The sequence below is a fragment of the Anopheles marshallii genome, chromosome 3 (assembly GCF_943734725.1).
Source record: "Anopheles marshallii chromosome 3, idAnoMarsDA_429_01, whole genome shotgun sequence".
Lineage (NCBI taxonomy): Eukaryota > Metazoa > Arthropoda > Insecta > Diptera > Culicidae > Anopheles > Anopheles marshallii.
In genome coordinates, this window is record NC_071327.1 from 11,610,123 (window position 1) to 11,633,924 (window position 23,802).

The window sequence follows — 23,802 nt, forward strand, 5'->3', positions numbered from 1 at the left end:
CAACCCGTGCCACAGTGGGTACCCAAAGCGTTCGATTATCTTGAGAGAAAAAAGAGCAAGAAAGTCCCTTACCATCTTCTTTCGCTGTAAAAGTGCCCGCGAAGGATCCGCTAGAGTGGAGTGGAAAAGTGGAATTCATTTCATGGTTAGTCTAATTACCGGCACGTGCAAATAGTGGGAGGTTCGAAGGCGATAGGCCCGGGATTCAAGGCCCGGGCTATTCTTCCATTCGAGAACTATTTTTCACCGTCAACGGAAATTGATAAGCGCACCACCATTCCGTTCGCATTATCTTTGCCCGTGGATGTGGAAGTAAAAAACCAGTAGAAATACACACAAAAAAAATGCTCTAAAGCAAGGCCAGAGACGAGAATCTTCTTTGGTGACTCCTTTACTCCCAACTCGTCCCAACGCGGCCCGGTTTCCATTAGCCGGATGGCTTCTGCGCTCGTTCGGTGATGGTTTATTCCATTATGGAAATTGTTTTTCCAGCGAATTCGATTCCTCTCGCTGCACAATGGGTGACGATGAAGTTGTTAGTTCGATAAAGTACAAGTAATGGATAGTTGGCTGATGTGGAGAAAGTGAACTTCAGTGAACTTATGCACTTCAGATTAGTTCGATTTGTTTGCAACTTTCGTTGAAATTTGCTTACAAAACTGTTTGCTTAATATTGTTTTTGATTGCTATTAGCAATGATTCCAGGAATAGACATATGATTTTTTCAATCGTTTCCTGATTTTACTTACGAAAATACAAATGTAATATGTTGGGTAAATATCATTAAAATTATGACTCGGAATTATTCTTTTAACTGAATGAATGACTCTCTCTCCTCAAAGATTCATAGTCCCATAAGAGTTATGAACCTTCAACGATTTATGACTCCCTTATGATTTGTAATTCCTCAAAAGAATGCTACTTGGGATATTTCATCACAACGCCATTTATGTCGCATGCAAATACGTAAATAATGCATGAAATGATCATTTAATTCACATTTTCACAAACTTAATTGTACATAAATGAGTTTTTTGACAAATAATTTTTTGCACAAAAGAATAGATTGTATCCAATGATTTAGACATTTTGACTATTAGAATTACTAAGTAATTACGTTTAAATGTTCTATCGAATATCAGTGTGAGTACTCCAGTTCAAGTATTTTAAATTCGACGGGTGAAGTTGCATAAATGCAGGCGAACCACAACATGCTGCTGCATGTTGCTCCCAGGTGGATCATTCCGTGAGACAATTACAACACAAACACGTACGATAAAACACCATACATTCCAACCTAAAAGTATGCAGCGACATCAGGACATCTGTATAACATGTCCATACTATCGCCAGGCAACATTGCGATTGACTTTCGTAAAGCCACCAGCGATGGTCAACATTTGCCAATGAGCTACATTAGTTTCCGACCGTCTGCCGGAACAAACGTCCCATCCCTGTAACGGGAAGAATAATTGAATTCATTTCTGGGAAAAGTTGGTAACAAAACCACTAACCAGATTATTGATTGCTCTTGACCAAAGCACCGCTACTTGGGCAACCAGTTCGCTAGCAGCACACCATCACCATCAATTGCATACGTTGGCCTCACACACACACACACACACACACAGAGAAGGTGCCGGTTAGCCACCACACTAGCGCACTGAAAGATAACCACAAGTGCATTGAATGTCCTAAGGGTGCATCCATGCTCTCGCAAAAGACACCGAATGGTCGTTTCTCGGGAATGATATTCAACTCCAAACCGGCATAAACGGAACCACGTGTCGGGAGGACATCATACTTTGAGACCGCACAATGAAAAGCAGACGACAGCAATGTTCTTTTACGTTTTACGAGTTTAAGTTTTCCGTACCAGGCGAACAGCAGAAAGAAATCCAGAACCAACAGAGCAAAAAGTAGAGGACTTGTTGCCCGCTGATGGCCATTTGAATTTCAATTTAGCCCCGTAGCGAATGTGAGCGGCATGGAATATGTTTGTCCCGTATTTGTTCGATGCACCGGACGCATAGCATCACCCCGTTGTGTGACGATCGTGCAACAGTGACAGCCTCCGAAACATGAGCGACAGCTTCAACGTTCGTCTTCGGGCCCGGTTGGAACTAGTTTTCCATTTTTGTTTTTTGCGCCCTGGAAAAAAAGACGTGATCCGGTCGCAAGTTCGTGGAAAAATGTTTCAATTTACCCATTGCACAACCGAGACCGGTGTGACTTTTATGTCGAGAAATAAGGCTGATACGATGGATTCTTTTACGTAAGCAACGGCCTCTTCCCCATTTCAAAGCAACCCATCACGGGGGAAAATACCCGTGGAGAGTGGGTGTAGGAAAAACGAAGCGTCCGGAAACTGTTTTCCAACAATGGAAGTTTATGGGTGCCGCCTGCCTTACACCTAGGCAGTGAGATGGCACGTTCCCTGGGACGAAGTTCCGCACGATAGTATGTTTTTGGTCCCAAAAAGGATTTTCTTTGCCGTATTGAAATTGTGGAGGATTCGGAACGATTGTTCGGCAAAAAATTTTATGGAGTAAAATTTTATTTAGAAAACGATACAATTTACTGCAAAAATAGAATCGACAGACTTTTCCGATGGGCGTTTTGAGCGGTTCGTAAGTTTTTTTCCATTGTGAAGTAGGATACAGCACAAAACCCGGTCTCGGCTGGGTTCTATTTTGTTTTCTATTTTAACCATACAATCGAGTTTCATATTCTTTCATTGAATGTGAATAGTATATGGGTAGTTTTTTTTAACAGTTCTACAGATATTACTGTATCAAAACCAAAACAACACTTCAAACGTCTTAAAAGGCCACATTGAAGGCGATATAATGGAAGTTCGAGGAATCTTTGAATGTTTAGACATATGACTTAAAGTGGTCAACCGAGCCTCTTCCTGTCTTAATTAAGATTATAACGGAAAGGTTAATTATTAAATGTTGGGTGGCATATAAGATTTAATTATATAAAACACCATTAACTTGTGTATTTATGGCTTTGACATGTCTCTTCTCCATGTTTCCGAGTTGCATCTTGTAGGTATGCGCATAGTATTATGCAATTATATGTTATAAAAATGTTATAAATCATGACACAGTCCCAACGAGTTTGATCCGTTCAAGTGTTTCAGTTATCTGACAACAACCAGATAATTCAGGTACTAGGAAAATATAATCTATATTATTTTTTCTCTATACTATGTTAATCTCTACTCTATATTGATTATACAGTATTATGTTTGATAACGTATGAGGAATAAACATAAGTGTATTGTTGCACTATCTTTATTTTACTTTACTTCAGGCATCAGTAACTCCATATGTTGTTCGGAGAATTCAAGGAGATTGTTTTATGTGTTACGTTAGTAGCTCTTCGATATTAATGTTTTCAAGTCTCAAGTCTCAACTTCTGCCCAGATCACATCATAAGTACACCACAAGAAAGACTCTCTGATGGCATTGGTCATTCTAGCTGTTTACGAATTGCCGGTTTCTAGCTATTCTGTTACTAGTTTCTGAACATCCTACATTACGTCAAAGTTTCTTAAATGTTTAGACTTCGGCATTGAGCACAAAAAAATTTCCAAGAAAAGGCTTGTAATGCGAGATTCAATCACAGATACGTGGTCAGCCGTGATGTTGGACAGAGTTAATGTATGCAGTGAATATGTTAACACTATAACCGATATTTAAAAGTGTAAACCCCATTATATATGTAATTTATTCACATTCACCAATACCTTGAAGGTATTCAGCTTCATAATTGCAGTGACAATGGATGAAATAACCGAAACATGCCTGCAAAATAACCGTGCATAAGCTTTATTCCCCGGTTCAAATCAATGTTACGCCCTGCGGAACAAAATAGCGTGCACGTAGAGAAATAATAGAGCTGATTGATATGATATATCACAGATCTCCAAAAGAAAAACGAACAAAAAAAAACCAGCAGCTAACATCAACCTTGTTGGGCTCAATGTCATATTGTTCTGTTTTTTTTTTGTTTCGTCCAGCATCCACCAATCCCGATACCTGCCGTGGGCAGTTTCATTCGCGACACGTGAAATTAATGACACCGAAATGGTTTTTTTTCACTCCCCCTGCGTCAGCATATCGGTACCAAAGTGGACAACAATTTTGCTGGAGGCAAAAGTTCCCACCCCGCGGAAAAAAGAAAGGAAAACATTTCGCCATATAGATTTGCTTGTGTTTTGTTTATTTTGTTTGGTGGTTCTTTTTTTATGCTACCTTTCTGGTTCGTTATCCGAATCAATATGTTTTGTTCCCGGTGGCACTCTCCACATTCGCGTTCCCCCAGTTTGGGCGATGGTAAATGATGGGTGGAGGAAAAAAATGTGAACTGAAATAAACATGACCATTTGATTGCGGTAGTTGGATTCAAAATTTTATGGCCCACATTACGGTTGTTTGGAACACCGTACGGCGTTTAGGGAGTGTGGTTGCTGCCGATGCGTTCGATAAAAGTTTCGCGCCCGACACACGTTTCTGGCTGGACGCGCATCAGCTACAGTGACGGAGGCCTCGTGTAGGTACTTGGTTCTTGGTCTTGGAAGTCGTGTCACCGGCAGCAATAATGGAGGTGGGGACCATTGTGCTGACATCGATTAGACAGACCAGGAAGTAGGGTTACCCTTTTGCCTGTTGTTTGCCTTTTGTCTTTCGCTACATATCAACCTCCACATCCTTCCGCTATATTAACGATGTTTGCTTCCGAAATCGGTTCAAAGCGCACGGAAATGAAAATGCGTGATCGATTTAGTTCCGGTACCTTTAACCCGGCCACTGATGGTCACCCTTGGTGGGGGTGGGGGAGAAAAACCCTTGCGGCATCCGCCGCTTTAACGGTTGACCTTATCCTGAAAGGATCTCCGTTTGAGCTTTTTTTTTTTGCTTCTTTCGGAAAGCTTCTCCATCGCCAGTGGAATTTCAGTCACGTTTCTGAGCGAACCGTCCGGTGGGCACTCGAGCGAAACATTATCCCCGTTTGCCGATTACGTTGCCGCGTTTCGATGGCGATTTTAATAATCTGCAATTGACGCCCGAGCGTTTTCCGGTCTGGTGGACTCAAAACTTGGGCTGTGGCATGGCAGCATGTTTTTGACGCTCGAGTGGGTTGCAATCGTTCTCGATAGGATCTCCCCCAACCATGCTCGTTTGGGAGGATTCTAACAACGACAACAACAAAAAATCACCTTCCTTCACTACCAATGGAAGCCGTTGCATCCTAACGTGCCCGTAACTATGTATTGGGTGTGTTTGCCGACGACGGCGGTTCTGCTTTCCATTCGATCGTCTAGCCTCGCCGGCCCTGCTTTTCGGCGGCCACTCGAGCATGCCTATCGTGGCTGCTAATGAATAGACCGCCAATGTTTAAGATTTCACGAGCGTCCTCTTTAATGCGCCTCGGTACGACGACAAGAAGGTGCTCGAAGGATGCTGATATCGCCCAACCAAGCCTTCCCTTTACAACGTGGCAAATGTTCAAGATCGTTCCGTGCTCTCGGTGTGGTTGCCGGCACGAAACCGTGCGGTGTTTGCTAATGAGATAAATGTTTCTTAATTCTTGCATTTCCGCTGTTTACTATGCTTTCGTGGAAAATGATACCAATCGTACGGGCTGCGGAAGAGCTAAGCTTATCGACAGCTCACGTTTGTGATGATAGTAAATGTATGAAACGTTTTGCAACAAAAATAGGAAAGCATTATGGAAAGTATTAAAAATGGGTATCTTTTTCATCGATAGCATGTACAACGCGCATGAATAGCATGGCGTGGTCCGGTGGTATATTGGTAGTGGCGCCGATACAAACTCTCGTCCAAACCGTTCGCCAGTTGCTAGGACTGACTATACGGCTTCGTGGTAAAATAAGTCGAGACGGCCTGGCCGATTAAAAAAAAGCATGGAAACACAGTGTTGTATTTATATTTATTTTTCTTCCTTGAGCTTCCTACAGATTGCTAAAACCAATTGAAAAAATGTTTACTTTTAGGCGACACTAACTAAACTACAATTCGATAGAAATCCTATACAAGTGACATAAACCACCACGCCATCAATCCGTTCGATTGTTGCCAGACTTTGTCGGGCAAAGCGGTTGACGGGTTAAAAACAAGACATTGCATACTTTTAGGCGTCAAGAGCTTACAAAATTACTCGACAGTAATATGGCAGATTACTGCCAGGAAATACTATGAGAAAATCATAATAACTTAAAATAAAGTTTAATATGAATATGTACATTTACTATTTACAATTTCATCAAAAAACCCCTTGGCCACGTGGTAAAGTTGTGTTGAGATATTGTAAATCCGCACACCATAACAGTTTGGCAGTCTGTTTCATTTAATTTTCCAACCTATTTAACTTTTACACTTGCTTTCAATGCCCTTTTGTATTTCACAGTTTCTTAACGATAGTTACAAGCCTTCATGTTAAATTTTTAAAGCAAAAGATTCGCCCGAAAGGCATTTGCTTCCGCAAAGTCTTACAAACCACAGTGGCGTGCAAAGTGAAATCTAAGATAATCCTTTAAAATCTTCCTCTAATCCTATATTCAGCACAAAAAAGGAAAAGCTAGCTACTGACCGAGACCGGCTGGAATTTTGCGGAGTTTTGTTTCCATTAACAAAATCAACTGTCCAACCTGACACGTCTCCGTACGTTCGTGGAAACAGCCGGGAAAACAGTTCCCTAATTTACCCCTTCCGTCCGTTCCGTACGGCGTTGATTACTAACTTTACCGCACGCTTTACAAATGCGTCGCCTCATCCGTACCTTGCTCTGACACGCACGGTGGTAGTCGTTGGAGAAGATCCGAATTTATACGCTCGGCACACTTTGACAGCAATCTACTCCGGCTGACTACTGCACCAGTTACGGTTTGGCAGCGCTTTTACGTCAGCTTGGGATAAACTTTAATTGAACCGTGTTTTGCTTATGCCGTTCTTTTCCGCTCTTTCTCGTCTCTTTCCCCAGAGTAATGGTCACCAAAATATGGAGCAGCTGCATGCCCAAACCGAGCAGCTCACCGAACCGCGTCGAACGGCATCACTTCTATCTGTGTCAGGTAAGTCCGGGCCGATGGGTTATTTTGGGACGGTACATGCAGGCTCCGAAGGGTAGTAAAAGGCAAAACACAACAACAAGAATAGCGCACAAACAAACCGATAGGTCGCTCCATAACACGTCCTCCCAGCGCTGGGAGTGAGTGTTGCCCGCATCAGAACATTCCAGCTCAGAGAACCCAGAGAGATAACACCCAAACGGAGCTTGAGCCTCACCCGGTGCGCCTGGGCAAACGAGCTAATAAACAGATTGAGATGCATAAATAAAAACGAAAAAATCCCGGGCTGTTTTTGTTTCCGCTTGCACGAGCGAGTGTGGTGCATTGTCGACGGGCTGGCACTTGTGTGTAGGCGTGATGCGGCTATGTTAGTCCAGCGCACGGGAGCTACACGTCCGGTAGTTACTCGTCAGGAGTTGATAAGAGCACTTTCCAGCACGTTCCAGCCGGCCGACGGCGATGACGGCGTTGGATGACAGCGCGGGACGAAACAGTCTGATGACATTTCCGCTTTATCTGGTTCATAATTTAGACTGCAAGGAGTGCTAAAGATAAGCCACTCCAGTCGAGCATATCTCACCCCAGATGATGATGGGATATCTCAGCACGTAAAGTGTACCTGGTGTAGTATACTTCATTCGCGCAAAGGTTTTTTTTAATTTTCTTCAGAAATAGGTCACACACGGTTACAAAACAAAGCGGCAATTGTTATGCCACATACAGTGGATGGTTGTTACACAGGTATAAAGGATTTAATTTAGAGAAAATGTGGTTTGGAATTTATAAAGCGAAACAATTCCTATTTTTAATAATATTATTACGTGACACAAGAAATAAACACGAGAGTGACGAATTACCTTGAATTGGTTTTCAGCACCGTTTGTAATGTGAATTGCATAACTTGAGGCGTAATGCAATGTAAATTGCACAAGGAACACTTAAAGTGAAAACGCCTAAAGATATGCAAATTCTCATTTTGTATAGGCAATTCTGAAATCGCCCAGTTCATGGGATTTTTTTTGCTACTCCCCTTGTGCTATTTGAACATTTCCTTTTAGAAAAGTTGCTATGTGGCAATTGCACTTTGTGTGTATTGTTATAAAATTATGACATACTCCAACCATCACAATGCTCCCTGCTCTTAGTGCACTTAGTCATTTATGGTGTCTCTTTGAAACTTTATCATCCACGCGTCAATTTAAGCATTGTGTCGTTAGCAGTTCCATAGTGATTTTGTGTCGTCACAATGGCTACAGATGATGCATATCGCGCTCCTTCCGGAACGGCACAGCACTAAAGCAAAACCATTACACTCATATTGCACACGTGACCGGACTCGCCATTCGTGCGGGACTTGAAATCTCACGCCTGTTTGCAACCACCAGGCGTCTCCATGAAATTAAAACCGGCCCGGGGTCCGCTCGCCGGACCAGCTGTGAACCCGTGCGGATGCTCCTGTCTGTTTGTGTGTGTGTGCGTGAACCGAACAACAGCGGGAAGTATGTAAGTCACCCAAAAGGAACCACCCAGTTTGCATACGTACGTACGTGCGCTAGCCCGTGAACCACAGCAGTCGGCATCGTAAAGCATCATTTACGCAAAACCGTAAATTTGCTGCACTCTGTGCTTGTGTCTCGTGTGCTTTTTTTATCCTTCCCATGCTCTCATAAGCATAATATAGTGGGGCAGCAAAAGGAAAAAGGAAAAAAAAAACAACAAACAATGACCCCAGAATGCGCCAAGCGCTGTAGCCACGATAAATGCCACGTGCCAACAGGGAAGGATGCTGCACTTTGAAGCGGAAATTTAAAAAGAACTGCAAAAAATAAACTTAAATAAATTTAGCTTTGAAAGTGGAGTGTGGAGCGTATGAATAACCCGGGAATGGAAGGGAACAAAGGAGCTGCCATTGGAACCGATTTCACAAATTTTGAACCTACTTGAAAGGCCAAGGGCTAAGCTGTCCTCAACAATAATCAATAACCCGTAGCAATATTCGAGAGCAGTGGATGCGAAAAAAAACGAGGGCGAGGGGAGGAAATAAATATTCGATTGGAAAAATCAAACTAAAGAAAACAAGCATCAACGTCGCAGAAGACAATAAGGGAGCGGCGCTGAAAAGTGGCAGCGCTACACTCACGGGAACAGAACGGGATTAATATATGTGCCACAGAAACAAACTATGCATACAATCCACTGGAATACGCCAAAACCGCTCCACTAAAGCTGGGAATATTTATTGAAAACAGCCAAACGGCAACGGGAGGGAGCGAGGAAAAAAAGGCACCCCAACCCGGTGCCGTCCTTAGGTTTCAACCTATGAATCATGGGGTCCGTAGCACCATAAAGAACGTGCCACAAAAATCAACATTTTTTTTCGGTACGAATCGAGTGCAGTTTGGCGATGGTGAGCCTCCACATCGCCAGTCATTTCTGTGCCAATGTCGAAGAAAACAAACAAAACTCGAATTGCGAAAGTTTTTCTTTTTGTGTTTTCTGCTTCTGCTCCCATCACATCATGAAACAAATTGAAAAACACTGCAGTCAAATATTTATGTGTTGTCGCTTTTTTGCGGACGCAACTCGCACGTACTTGTGGCTTCAACAATGCTTTAATTAATGCACATAATGCGCAAGCCGATGCAACCGACCGTCCCACCGGTGCGGCGTCGTTCCAAGAAGCAACCCAGTCACAATCACAATTCGCATTCTTAATTTGTTTGCCCATCAGGATGGGGGTATTATTGGTTACATACAATTGTTTTTCGAAGAGCAATAATGATCGTTGGACAAGTGGTCACGGTGGGCAGTAACCGAACGCACTGTGGTCGTAATATCGTCGGCGGAAAAACAAGGTTAAGTGTAGAATGGAATTGATAAAATCGTCCCGCGGGTTGTGGTACTACCGCACCGGACAGGATCAGTTGCTCTGGTGGGAAATCGTAGGCATTACTGATGATTTTAATTAAATTATTGCTTAAATGTTTGATAATTTTTTTTCCATCGGTCACTGGCATTTAAAGTTGATGTTAATGGGCATGCAAATGGAGACCTTTTTTCCAATTAAAATGGAAATCATCATGTGATGTTGATGAGATGTGCGCATCATATGATGTTCTGCTTTACAACACTCTCTTTCAATTGAGAAAATTTCAATTTGAAACGTGATGGGGAAAATAGTAACTCTATAACAATGCAAAACATTTCACCAATTGTTGCAAAATAATGATGAATTTGGCTTTTTGTATTTCATTTTATTTGCATTAGTGCAACATCTTCCAGCTGTTATTAAGGTATATACCATACCATACCATAACATCTATCAAACATTTTGTTTGGTTCTGCAGGATACTGTAAATAAGTACTTTCTTAGTCGGTACTACAACCACTTCGTGATCTTGGATTGCTGCAGAAGTCCTTTTAAACGCTCACGGTGGATGTCCGTGTCGTGTCCTGTCCATTTGGATGACCTAAAAGAACTTTACGGGCTGGGTCGTTGGGTGTCAGTCTCATGACGGGACCAGCCCACCGGTAATTTGTTTGAAATCAATATATTCTTGTACACAAATTCTACATTTGATATTCTAAAGTTGTATTTTAGTTATTGTAAATTAATATCCCAATATAAATACCAATAGGGAGGACATATAAAGAGGATATGGAGGACATAAAGACCCGAATTTTAAGACCCTTGTCGGACAAAAGTCAGCTCAAATGTTTCTAACTAAATTAATGTCAAATTTTTATTTTTCATTTCATAAAAGTCTCTAACAAAACACGATATTACTTTCTTACTTCTTTTTCTTCTTAAAGAGGATATGGAGGACATAAAGACCCGAATTTTAAGACCCTTGTCGGACAAAAGTCAGCTCAAATGTTTCTAACTAAATTAATGTCAAATTTTTATTTTTCATTTCATAAAAGTCTCTAACAAAACACGATATTACTTTCTAAAAGTCAAGTTTTAGAGACAAGAGTCTCTAAAAAAAAATAAAACGAAAAACAAGTTGTAAACTTATGAACATAACACTAGTCTGAAGCCACGTAGACGACTATCCTCAACCAAATAGCCAAAACATGTACCAGTGCGGTGGGCAGTTTTATGTGACATTTATCCAAAATGCCGCCCTTGTTCCGTTGACCCCATCCCAAGCGAGCAATTTGACGCAAATGTTCTTTCGGGAGCATGGAAAAATAACGGAGCTCTGCCGGGAGGAAAACTCTATGCAACCGTAAATATTTCATCACTTCATTTCGCACAAACGTTCCGATGCAGAGTTTCCAACTTCGGCCGGCCACCAAAAACGGACAAAATGGATGGGGATGGGGTTGGGATGAAAAATTCAAAAAGTACTCTATCACCCATTCCAAACGTAGGATATGGTCCGGTTTTCTGCATATAATCAGCATGATGTAGATTTGAGAGCGAACAGCAAACAAAACAGCATCAGCAGCAGCAACAACAAAGCAGTACTGCCCCCTTGAATCACGTAGGATGAAAAGGTTGGAAAATTCGCGACTCGAAAAAATGTGCAAAAAAATGGTCAGCAGGAAAAAGGGAACTCAAGGCAAACACACCTCCCAATCACAACTTTGTGTTAGGCGAGCACAGACACAAATCTGCATTTTTGCAGCTAGCCTAGCTGCAGTTGATGGCCATTTTCCTTTCACGCTGGTTCCATTCTATCTTGTTCGCACTTTGTTTCGCGTCCAGCAGTTTGTTACCGTGTGGTTGGACGGTTTCTTGTTTCTAGTGTGTTTGATTGAGTTTATTTCTTGCGGGAGGGTTTTTTTTTCTGTTTGTCCACTGTTCGTGCTTCTATTAAACGAACTGTCACTGCTAACGCGCGCTTTCTTTCCTTTCTATTTCCAGTGGCAAAGCAGCACCCAGGTCGGTATATGCTACCTGCTGTACCGGTTGATAGTGGCCATCGTGTTTCTGGCGATGCTCGTATGCTCCGTGCTGGACATTGGCCGTTCCGAGCCGATGTTCGAACATCACTACGCCAAATGGTGGATCTACCTGACACACTGGGCACTGATAGCGTGCACCGTACAGGCCTGGCTGGCGGCCATCATCGTCACCAAGGGTCTGATGATTGACCGGAATGAGTTCGGTAAGAAGTGCGGCGCAAAACAAAAAAATACACATAGCTGCATTCGCAGGCAAAACAGCAACCGGTGCATGCTGCATTCGATGCGCTCGGTTGCGAGGAAGATGTCAATTCTATTACTTCCGTCAGTCATCCGACGGTGTGTCCACAGTGGATAGGTTTCCGGAGAGTTGATTTTTTCTTGCCTCCCATTTCCTGTTTCCTCCATCTCATCCGTACGCATTTGGTTTACTTTTCGCCTTCAACAGAGTGGAATATTCATGTCGCAAGGGAAAGCCGACTACATTCGGTGTACTGGATTGCGTACACGATTGCTACCGTCTACTCGTTCATCGTCACCATCGTTTACTGGATGTTCGTGTACGATCCAAGTGAGTATAGTGTTTTACCCCGCAAGGGAACAAGGTGTGGCCCTGCATGTGTGTCCTTAATTGCTATAATATTCCAACGTAAGCAAACGCATTCACCAACTCACACAAACACACACACAAATCCAGATTAGATACAGAGCTGTAAATAGGGATTGGGACGGAGAGAGAATGTTTTATGAATATGCATTTCATCAGCGCTTATAACTATCTCGGGAGGGTTTTGCTCCGATGAGTGACCGGATATCATACTCGGCAACATCTCATCGTACCACAGCATCCCGATGCACATCCCCTGTTAGAACACACGGTGATAAGTTGACTTCCATGCTTCCATGGCTTAAACCTATTACAAACAGTTCCCAGAAATTGGTCTCTTCAACACTAGCAGCATGTGTAATCTGCTATCGATGAATAACTTCCTGCAAGAGGATAAAATTAGTTGCCAAGTCTTTTCCTGTTATTAAACAGCGGCTAATCGTTCTTGGAATCATTGCGTGTTTAGTTCACAGCTTCTGGATGGCACAGTTTTCTGGGTTTGATTTCTAGGAACAATTTAGAACCTTTTTTTTATATTAAACTTATTTAGCGACCAATTAACAAGTTGGCCTGTTAATGATACCTTATTCGAGTTTTATAAAGGATTCCGTTTTATTAACGATTCCGGATTAAGGAACATTTTTTTGGCCTTTATACTTTATTCTTTCAATCAAGTCATTCGAGCACCAGCAAATATTAGTACATTTGTTTTCGTGCTCTAGAAATTGTTTTGTGATTGTAGCGCCTAAAAGTATGCACTAACAATGTTTAATGTTAGAAAAAAAACTACAGAAAGATCATGTGTGACCCTGTTTAGACATTCTTTGTGCTAATGCAATTGATTATTCAACGAATGCCATTATTTCTGTGTGACGATTGAGGTTTCGAAATGGTATATTGCATACTTTCAGGCGCTTTCAATTCAACGGAGAGAAATAAAGTATCTGTTACAAAATTTTGCACTGTTCCTTTTAACTAACTTGCAATGTACATATTGCTACATATTAAGTCTCCCACATATCTTTAGGCTGTTTTCAAATTATAAACCATCATCTTAACTCTAGTAGAAGGTTTTTGTTTGCAATTAGCGTAACAATAAAACTACTCCATCGTACATCCGCCACTACTCGAAGTGAAAGCTCTCGTTACATGCTATTAACATTACAAGTTCTTAAACTCTTTACCAAGAGCGCTGAAAGTATAGTTCAGCAGTGACGAGGCCAAGAACTTGTTACCCTACTTTGTGCCTTTTGTACTGTGTGACTAGCAACTGGAAGCAGCCATAACAGCTCAGTTCCGGCTAGTCAGCCGAACAGAGTCAAATCATTATCCAACCGCAATGTGGCGAAACCCTTGCACCAATTGTTTCTGGTTTCTTACATGCTTTTGGGTGCAAATTTGCTTGCGAACTCTTGTGTTGTCGCGGCTTGCCACACCACAACAACTTCCGGTGTTTCGTCTTGAGCGCGAATGTCTTGCAAGCTTCAGGTCTCCAACAGTCAGCAGATGCTGTGCAGATACTGTTCGCCAGAATTACCATTCGTGTTTTATTTCGCACCCGTTTCATGCTTATCAGAACTGTTCCACCCCTGGGCAGGGCTCTATACGGTAGCCTTTTATACGATGCGCATATACAAACGCTAAGTGTGCACGTTAATTTCTCCAATTCATTTCGCTTGTCGGTTTGCTTGTATTACAGTTGTATTCATCCGTTCGCACATTCGGCTTACTATCAGCATGTTGTCATTTGCCGCATAAATATGGGCGTAGGTTTGGTGTGCACGGGAGTGAAATGATTGCAAATTTTAATCTCCCGTTGTACAGCACAGGGTAAACAATAGAGGGCGAGTGTCAGATTGTGCTACGTGTCGACGGGGATTAGATGCATTCGTGTACTGTGTAGCTGTAGCAAAACAAGAAAGAGATTATGTCAGTGGATATTAAAGTGCTGTGTGAAGTGTGTACGAAATGAGATGCAGCCAGTGTGTAGTTCTTTTATTCGGTAGTGTATGGCAAAAGGTTTGCTGTATGGAGACGCCTGGTTGCTCATTAGCGGCATTAGTGCAGTGGCCATGTGGCATCGTTGGATAGCGATACGCACGAGGATAGGCAAGGAGTGGTCGCTTCTGATAGTTGTTGATGTTTGATGTTGTACTGGCTGTTATTCATACGAAAAAAAATAGTGCTCTGCAATCACAATGGTTTTATGGTGGTTGATTTTTTCGTTGTGGGATGAGCTTAGACCCTTTGATTTAAAAAAAAAATCCATACCATTTCCATTAATCCTTTTCCGAGAAGAAAGATTTAACATGAAGTTCGATATCACTCTCTTAACACTAGAGCTACCATGCGTTTTACGCGTTTTTCATTGATAATCACTTTCTAAACAATTTCGAATACCTGGATGATGTTGTAATACGTTTTTGAGTTCATACAACAGAAAAGTTGTGTAAAAGTCATGCATCAGCTATGGTAGAATTGTTTTACCGCAATATAAAAGTAATGAAAATAAAGCATTCCAGTCAAAATGACTGGTCCGGTAGTTCTAGTGTTAAAGCATTTCCGTTTACAGATTCATTGTCTAATCTATTTTATGGGGGTACTATAAACAGATTTATCTCATAAAATCACCATGCCTCACCATACATTTGATACATGCACTACACACATCACAACATTGTTGCCAACAAATTGAACAAAATCGATTTAAATCCTCTTGAATGCCCTCCATTACGGAACCGGCCAGCAGTGGCCGTGTTATTGCTTTTGCTGCTAATAGAAAAGTGTAATCTCTTTTACTATCCCCCCCCACAAAGGTAAAAACCGTGTCGATGCCGTTAATCTCATGGTGCACGTGCTCAACTCCATCATTATGCTAATTGACCTAACCATCGTCGGACATCCGATCAAGCTCAACCATGCGTACTGGACGACCGGTATCGGGGTGGCCTATGCGCTGTTCTCCATCGTCTATTACTTGGCAGGCGGAACGGACAGGTAAGGATCAGTCACGGGCCCCTAATTGCCCTTCCGATGGTTGGTAACGTGAAATAAAAGTATTAGAAACCGGTATCGGATATGATGCTGTATCCGCCACTGTCCGCCATAGTGTACTGTTTGTGGCGGATTAATTAGACTGTCAATTGCGTTTGCTATTTTGCACCTCTCCCGGGACGTAAGCTTCGTGTGTGTTTGTTTGAATAAATTATGCCATCAAGCAAGTGGCTGCAATACGATGAACTAGAACTTTTGGCTCACCGACACTATGCCGTTGGTACTGTGCGAGCAGTGCATTAATATTTGAGCAAAGTTTTACCCATCTTGGGAAAGTTCGCTTACAGTGCGATGCGAAATTAGCCAAAGGAAGGGCTAAAGATATGTACTGCATTCCGAATACCGTGCAGGATGTACGGTGAACGAATGACAGGCAAACGAAACCATTTATTTTGCACTCATGAAGATGAAGAGCAAAATTAATCAAGCTTCCATTATTCCCAAGATGGTGATAATTGTTGGAAACGATTTAGTGCGGTGCACTATTTTTCGTTACGTTGCCATTAAAGAGTTTTTTCTTTCGGTTTCGTCATCAATCCGAGGTTAACATGTTTAAGATTGAATTTTTCATAATTTTACAAATTATCTTAAATTTACTTAATGCATATAATTTAAAGATTAAGTTCATAATTCATATTTAATTTCATATTTGTCAAATTACTGTAAAAGTTTTCTTAAGGATACGTTTACTTATATTTATCTTATCAACTCCAATTAATTTTATTGATAAGTTATTTTCTTTGCCCGATTTTTAAACAACTTGTCATTCCAAAGATAATATATTTATGGTGCGTTAGCTGCTTTAACAATTAATTTATTTTTGAGCTTAAGAAATAAGATAAGCCTGAAAAATCGCAGTCATAAATTTCCTTTCTGCTCTAATGGACTTTTAATATTTTCGCTTTCCGTTCCACACCTTCCCGCCAGACACAACGATTCCAGCATCTACAAAATGCTCGACTGGACCAAGCCGGGCAAATCGATCGTCATCTGTGCGCTCGGCATCTTTGCCGTGTTTCTGATGCACTTCCTCTGCTACTGCCTGTACTGTCTCCGGGTGTGGCTGTACGCGCGCGTCTGCGTCCAGGGCAACAACAGCAAATCGAGCAGCCACGAGAAGATCACCTCCATCACGCGAACACTCTCCTCGATGGAGGAAGCACAGCGGGAAAACTTCCTCAACCCGACCGCCGTGGTCGATCTGAAGTGAGCAGGGGGAGGAGGGTGGTTGTTGGGCGTTAACGCGTTAACGCCGAAATGAGCCAAATGCACCAGTGCACATACTACCACTTCGTCCTGGTTTCATTGCCTACACTTTGTCTCCCTTCATCTTCCTTGTGAGTTCCTTTTCCCGCACTCCCCCATCCGTCTGTATGTTTGTATTGCTGGGTACCATTGTTTGCAAGAAGCTCAACCGCATATTGTTTTGAAGAAGAAAAAAAAAATCATATATCTTTCTCTCTCTCTCTTTCTCTCTCTTTTCCCTCTCATCACCAAATCGCACGCTTTCCGTCATCTACGAAGAGAGTCGCGCCATGATGGACGTGGCTCGCGCCAGGTGGCCTCCCTACGCTAGTGCACTTTGCTCGACCAATATTTCCACACAGAGTTAACAGCGATCCGTACGGCGGGCATATATGGTGGAGACGGTGCTCGTGCGCTTTACTTTGGGCTTTCCGTTTGCATTTAGGGGAAATGTTTTTAACCGATGAAATTGTATAGTTGTCAACTTTGTGCAATTGTTGCCATGACAGTATTTAGCGTATATACAGCAAACAGCTGGTCGGAGTTGCGCCCGCTCAGCAGTCCGTCGGCAGGATTTGGAATACAATTTGTCTTGCTCCTTTCAAAGGACACGCATCTAGAGGTACGCACGCATGGTATGCAACGCGTATGGTAAGACGATTTCAATACTCGCATTTAAAGTATTTCCGTTCAGTTATTGTAAGTTTAGGTAGTGAATTAATTTACCCAAAAACCATATCCTGCGTGTTATGCCAAAAAAAGAAAAATAACCGTACATTGGAGATTACATTCGTTCGTAGGATGAAAAAACGAAACAAAATATGCATTCCAAAACCAAACAAAAAAAAATGAAACATTTCGATATATTATGCCTCTCTAAACGAAAGTAACGATTCCTCGCTTTTGCTTTACCTTTACTTTACTTTCCCCCACGTCGACTCGCACTCACACTCCACTATTCCCGTCCTAGATTTCCGTCGGGTTCGTTCACCGTAGTATCTCTTTCCCGTAATCGTATTATAAAAACTGCAACACAAACAACAACAAAAATCAAACGTGAAAAAAAACCGAAAAAACAACTACTAAACAAAAACGTGAAAACCAAAATCAAACAAAAAAAAAACACACACACCGATTGAGCGCCTACCGTTCAACCACAACTGACATCACTCACGAAATGTTAGATCTTAGCGTATAAAGTTACTATTTGCTCACAAAACAAACAAAGAAAAAAAAATCGTTTTTTGTCGGACGGTGGTGCGGGGGATTAGATTCACACACACTAACTCCAAAAAAAAACAGAAGATTATTATAACAATAGCAACAACAAGAAACTACAAAAATAATTCACACACACACACGCAGACAAACTCACACAACAAATTAAACCAAACAAATGTTGGATCCGTAAGAATGCGTCTTTAAAGTACAGTCGTTGATTCTAGAAATATATTTGAAGACATAACAACAGTATCATAGCAAGGAAAGCAAACAAACAAAAAAGGAAATTACATTAGATTGTTTGGCAGGTGGGAAAGAGAAGTTGAAAAGGTGGCACGAGTTGGTAATTATAGTAGAATACAAGAAATGAGGAACGAGTGTGTAGAGAGGATAGTGGCAACATGCGTAAATAGTGTCTGCAAGATAAGCAAAAACAACACTGGTGATATTGTCAGCTGTTACGAATGGTGATGCTGGTCACAGCCCGTTGTGCGTTGATTTTAGCAATAAAAAGTATTGGAAAACGATGCAACACACTGCACAGCCCCGGCCAGATAGGTTCTGTCCTGTGGGTGATGCATCCGCGTAAAAGAATTGCTAATGTAAAGCCTGTAGGATGCATTTTATTGAGATATAAATATTGAAACAGACAAGCCAGTAGTAGAAAACAAAAACAAAGAAATACCTAACACGTGTTAAAGAGATGGCGGGCTAACGCGGGTGTGGGGCACCGGGAGGGAAGGGAACGAAATCAAACACTAAATTAATGAAAGGAAATGCAGAAACAAAAACAAACAAAAAAAAAAAAACATTCCATTTATAAATTTGATTGGTTTGTTTAGAGTGAAGTGAATGCAAAATATATAAAAATCATGTTCAACCGGTTGGTGCTGCAGGTTCGTTGCTAGTACTTGAGAAATGTGAGTGTATCCATAACTGGTAAGCAAACTTTTTTATTTATTTTTTTAATCATTCAACTTCAGTCTCAGTCTGAGGTAAGAAGGTTAACAATAAGAATATAACTATAAATGATTTATACGATTTCTCATCATATTCCTTATTTGTTTTTTGAAAATTTAAATAACGATCTTATAACAAATGTAGTGCCATAATGTAAGTAAATTTGAAACGAATAGTTAAACTATGCTGGGTCTGTATCATAATTGGCTTCTAGCACTCAATGAACTGTTTAAAATGATCAATATCTTTTCTATTGCCTACTTCCAGGCGTTGCAAAATTATGCCGAGTTAAAGCAGGATGGAACAACTCGTGGCTTCTTATAACAGGTAAATATAAAGTAAATTATGTGTATACGGTATTAAAATGGCTACAAATCTCCGAAGTTCAAGCAAAAATAGTCCTTGCCCTAGTAGATAGAGATCGGCTTTCGGCTAGCATTGGCCAGTAGCTCTAATCATGTCGAGTTTCACAGCCATGCTGCTTCAGTTCACTACTGATGATTCATTCGATTTGTTTGCTAGTAATCTGTTAGTTGGCACCTATCCAAGAATGACCAAAGAAAGCTTTTACGTTTATGCGAGAGTGACCTTGTTGTCAGAGTTTTAGTAAGATCTGAGAAACGTTTGATTTGTCGTTAAAGGTAGAATGCCCTAAATTGTTGCATTAATTTATTCAATTATACAATAACACACCAAAAATATGACTGCAGCAAATGCACTTTACAGCACAACACATGATAATATTAAACATCGAGAAGTTAAGACATTTATAGATTAGAAAAGTTCGCTAGAATGGTATTAAATTACGCACTACCATAGCAAGCCCTGCAATTTCACTTAAAACAAAATGTACAACACTAATATCATGTGTATTGAGAAGGCATTGACAGAGGTTCCGTGATTACCAGCCACGGAACGATCATATTGAAGATTTTGATTTTTTTTTGTATTTTTAATTTAATTCAATACCAAAGCATTTAAAGCTGTTTCAGATTATTTCTAATAATAATACAATTCATTCATTCTATAAAACAAGCATTACCAGAATTGCCTGACGACGTCTTTGAAACGAGGCCTAACCGTGCATGCAACATTGAATGCAATAAAGCTCGTAAGTTTATTGCAGGGTTACTCATTCATATCTAACCAAACTAAGCGAAACAAGAATAGTTGTTTTACACCCGCAAACATAAAGTACTTTTGAACCTAATTTGAACTGTTTTGACATCATTAATATTTGCATGAATTAAGTGAAAATATTTAATTTCATCCACCGACTGAGTGGACAGGTTTAATCTCCGCCCGTCTGCCTTCGCTTTTCATGCAAAGCTCAAACCCAAATTAAACCCTCCCCACCATAGCACTGCGAACCTGCTGCCACGCAGTGCCGGCACTTAATGCGGACTTGTTTGTGCTTGCCAGTCGCGGTCGATCTACGGCTTGGAACGCGTGCGCATTTCGCAGAGACCTCTACACCCGAAAGCCCCGTTCGAGGTCGGACGCGTCTCACCGCTGGCTTTTATCGAAAGGAAAACGTGAAAGGAAAGCCAAGTTCAGTGTTTACCGCAGTGCTCAGCATTCTTGCTACCTTTCGGAAGTGCCCCAGAGCCGTGTGCTTAAGTTGTTGTTTTTTCCCAAGAAATCAGCAAAGAGTGTATGTGAGCTTCGGTTGGTTGGCCTAGTGCACTAGGTAAGAAGTGAACCCACGCTAAGCGGTTTGCTAGAAACCGTTCTAAACCGAAAGAGAAATCGAATCTGGCCCCTTCTCAATGGCGGTTTTCATGCTTACATACGCTGCTTCACATGTAGTTTGTGCTGGTGATGTTTCATTAATATGTTCGCTAACATTGTGCCGGTTAGACCGGAAGTGGAAGTGAGCATTTGGATCAGCAGGCGGAACGGTGATTGGTGATCGCATCGCAGAACGCATCTGTGCGTGCGTATTGGTGCGGTATTTAGTGAGGTGTATCAAATGCTGATGCGAGTCGGGTATTTATTTTCATATTAAGCCACGCTGAAACTGTCTGAGCTCAAAACGAAATGATGGATGAATTACGATGCGGTGTATAGCTTTTTAAAATGATGGAACGAAATAATTAATGTTCTGGTGAAAATGAATGCAAAAAGTGAATTGTTTCCAAACAGCCGTGGGTAGATCGTAATGGAAAATGCGAAAGTGTGAAAATGAACAAGTAAATTGTTTAAGAAATTAACTACAACATTAGCCTTTTTAAAGTTAATAAGTTTAATACCAGAAATATTCGAATTGAAATATTATTTATTATTTTTCTGCTTTTAATACAAATTTTTTGTGCTTAAGATATGATCTTAATATTTTATTAGTTTAAATGTTTAAATCCCTTGACCGACTCCATCACAGATGGTTATGGATTTTATTGATGAGCATAATTCGTACATTTATTTACCGTAAATCTCACTTTTAAACGGCCCATTAAGCAAACGCATCGTTTTCAATCACAGCAGTTTTGTTGCTTATGATATAATGTCGTGTAATTTCACGCCCTCTTCCACCCGCTTGGCCGTAGTACGGGAGCGAAGATATCAGAATTGCAAACTAAATCTATCCCCCGAAAACCGCTGGCCACCGGCACTGGCCCCGGTCGGGCGTTACGCCAGCCAAAGCATAATTCACGCCCCAGACACCGTCTGCTAATGGCGATCGCTTTGCCAAACATGTTTCATGTTGTGGTGCCGGTCGGAGGGGGTGGTGGTCAGTAGTTGGGAGTTGGGAGAAAAAGAAAAACCACCACATTGCCTTGCGTGCTTGCACCTTCTGTTCCAACGACCGGCAGGGTGTTGTGTTTATGCTGGTACATATGGCATGTACGTTCATTTGTCAAGTAATGCATTAGGACCGGAGCGGGAGTTGAAAGAAGCACGACGGATCGAACAGCGAAAAGAAATGGTCCTACATGCGGTGTAGCGGTGCGATTATTTAGGTTACGGTGTTATTAATAATCGAACAATTGGTTGATCGCGATGATTCGGCCCGTTCGTGGTCGTTATTACTTCACCCACCGAAAGCAGAAACAGCCGGGCCGGCCACGGGTTTTCAATCATTTTCCTGCTCGCGGAAGAGAGGGTTCGTTTTTTTGTTTTGTTTGGTTTGGGAATGTGGCCTTGAGCTTTGAGCATTGAGCAGCTTCCCCTTTGCTGGCAATTGTTTGCCAATCTGCCACACCGCAAGCTCGTTGGGCGTTGTTCTATAATTGCCGGTTGGTATTAACCGCCAGATAGATAGTTAAGATAAGTGCTAGCACATCATACGGAACGATGAAGGTGTAGCGATAACGCTACAGCTTGTGTTTTGCGCCAGAGTTTAACACCTCTAGATTGGCTTGTTGTGATGAAATAAGCAAAAAATATGACGCTTCTAAGTGTATCACAACGTTTCATCGACACATTTTCAACTGCATAGAAGCGGTTGTTGGTTGTATAGACACAGCTGAAACGCGGATGTTAAAGTCGGTCATTAAAAACAGTTGTTTAAACAGCGTTTTTAAGGAGATAAACTATGGAGCAAGATGTATTTAGTCCACCGCCTCATAGCGAGTTTTTGGGAGTAACAACCATTTCAGTTCGTCGAACTCTTATTTAATCTTAGTGGCATGATATGCAATGTCCAGAAGCTCTACAGACCAATACAACTAGAGAACTAGCAATTCTTAAACTTGTGATGTTGGTTAATATATTATTGAAGATCGGCAAACTGCAATGATTTAAAAGCTTGTGGAGCAACTGATGCCTTCAAAGGAACTTATTTCTGCTGCAGAACATGAACCAAATCGTTTATTCACACTTATTAATTATTATAACCATTTAATTGTAATCAAATATTAAATATTGATTAAAAAAGCTTTCTAAATTAGCTTCAAATTAAGGTTGTTATGACAATTTATTTAGGGAGCTCTCCCTCAGAAGGATGTACGTGTGGAAAGTTTGAAAATCAATCAGAAATTAGTTTGAAGTACAGGAAGTAATTTGTATTTTTTATATTTGAATGCAACAATTGTATGCCTTCAAGGCTTTACAATAAAAAGTTTACAAATCAATTCAAACTAATGCTAGCTGATCATAAACTTATTGAACAGGTCAAACAGTAATAGTCGATTACTGATCAGGCCATATTTAAACAACACACAAACATAATCATTCGCCTTAATAGAGCTTTTATGCTTATAACATGAACCAAGATGGGAACCTTTTTCAATCTTATTGTTGGGGTTTTCCAAATTTTCTTCTAGCATAATCAATGCCAGGGAAACCGACTCCCCCCAAAAAACTAGCGTGCCAAAAAACGAAGTCATATAAAAAAAAAGGTTTCCAAAACTGAACTCCAACGCTGCTCCATTGACCGTTCGCTCAAGGTTTTCCAAGATAACGAATTCATTGACCTTAAGCGTACGGCGAAGGGTCTGGGTAGGTGCGTTCTACTTGTACTATGAAAGCACAACACTAAGGTGCGACCCACAAAACGCGCACATACGGGGTTCGCTTTACTCATTTAATGTGTACCATCGCTTTGCATAATAAATTCATTCTCATCATGGGAGAAATGTAATCCAATTTTAAGGACACGTTGTGCGTGCGTGTGTGTGTGTGTGAGTTCCACGTGATTGCACGGCTCAATACACGGCCACTTCGGTTTCCCTTTTCCGAAGCAACCATAACGCACCGA

General features: G+C 41.3%; 1 protein-coding gene across 1 annotated transcript in view; it reads left to right on the top strand.

The window, feature by feature from the left end:
• LOC128711476 (protein rolling stone) overlaps window positions 1–17,307 on the top strand; it is a 37,389-nt gene extending 20,082 nt beyond the window's left edge. Inside the window, exons 2-7 of the mRNA XM_053806354.1 lie at window positions 7,015–7,105; window positions 11,976–12,219; window positions 12,465–12,587; window positions 15,440–15,620; window positions 16,605–16,883; window positions 17,202–17,307. Coding sequence (XP_053662329.1) covers window positions 7,019–7,105; window positions 11,976–12,219; window positions 12,465–12,587; window positions 15,440–15,620; window positions 16,605–16,883; window positions 17,202–17,253 — 966 coding nt within the window. The 5' untranslated portion in view covers window positions 7,015–7,018 and the 3' untranslated portion in view covers window positions 17,254–17,307. The remainder of the gene's footprint in view (window positions 1–7,014; window positions 7,106–11,975; window positions 12,220–12,464; window positions 12,588–15,439; window positions 15,621–16,604; window positions 16,884–17,201) is intronic.
• Window positions 17,308–23,802: the final 6,495 nt, after the last annotated feature.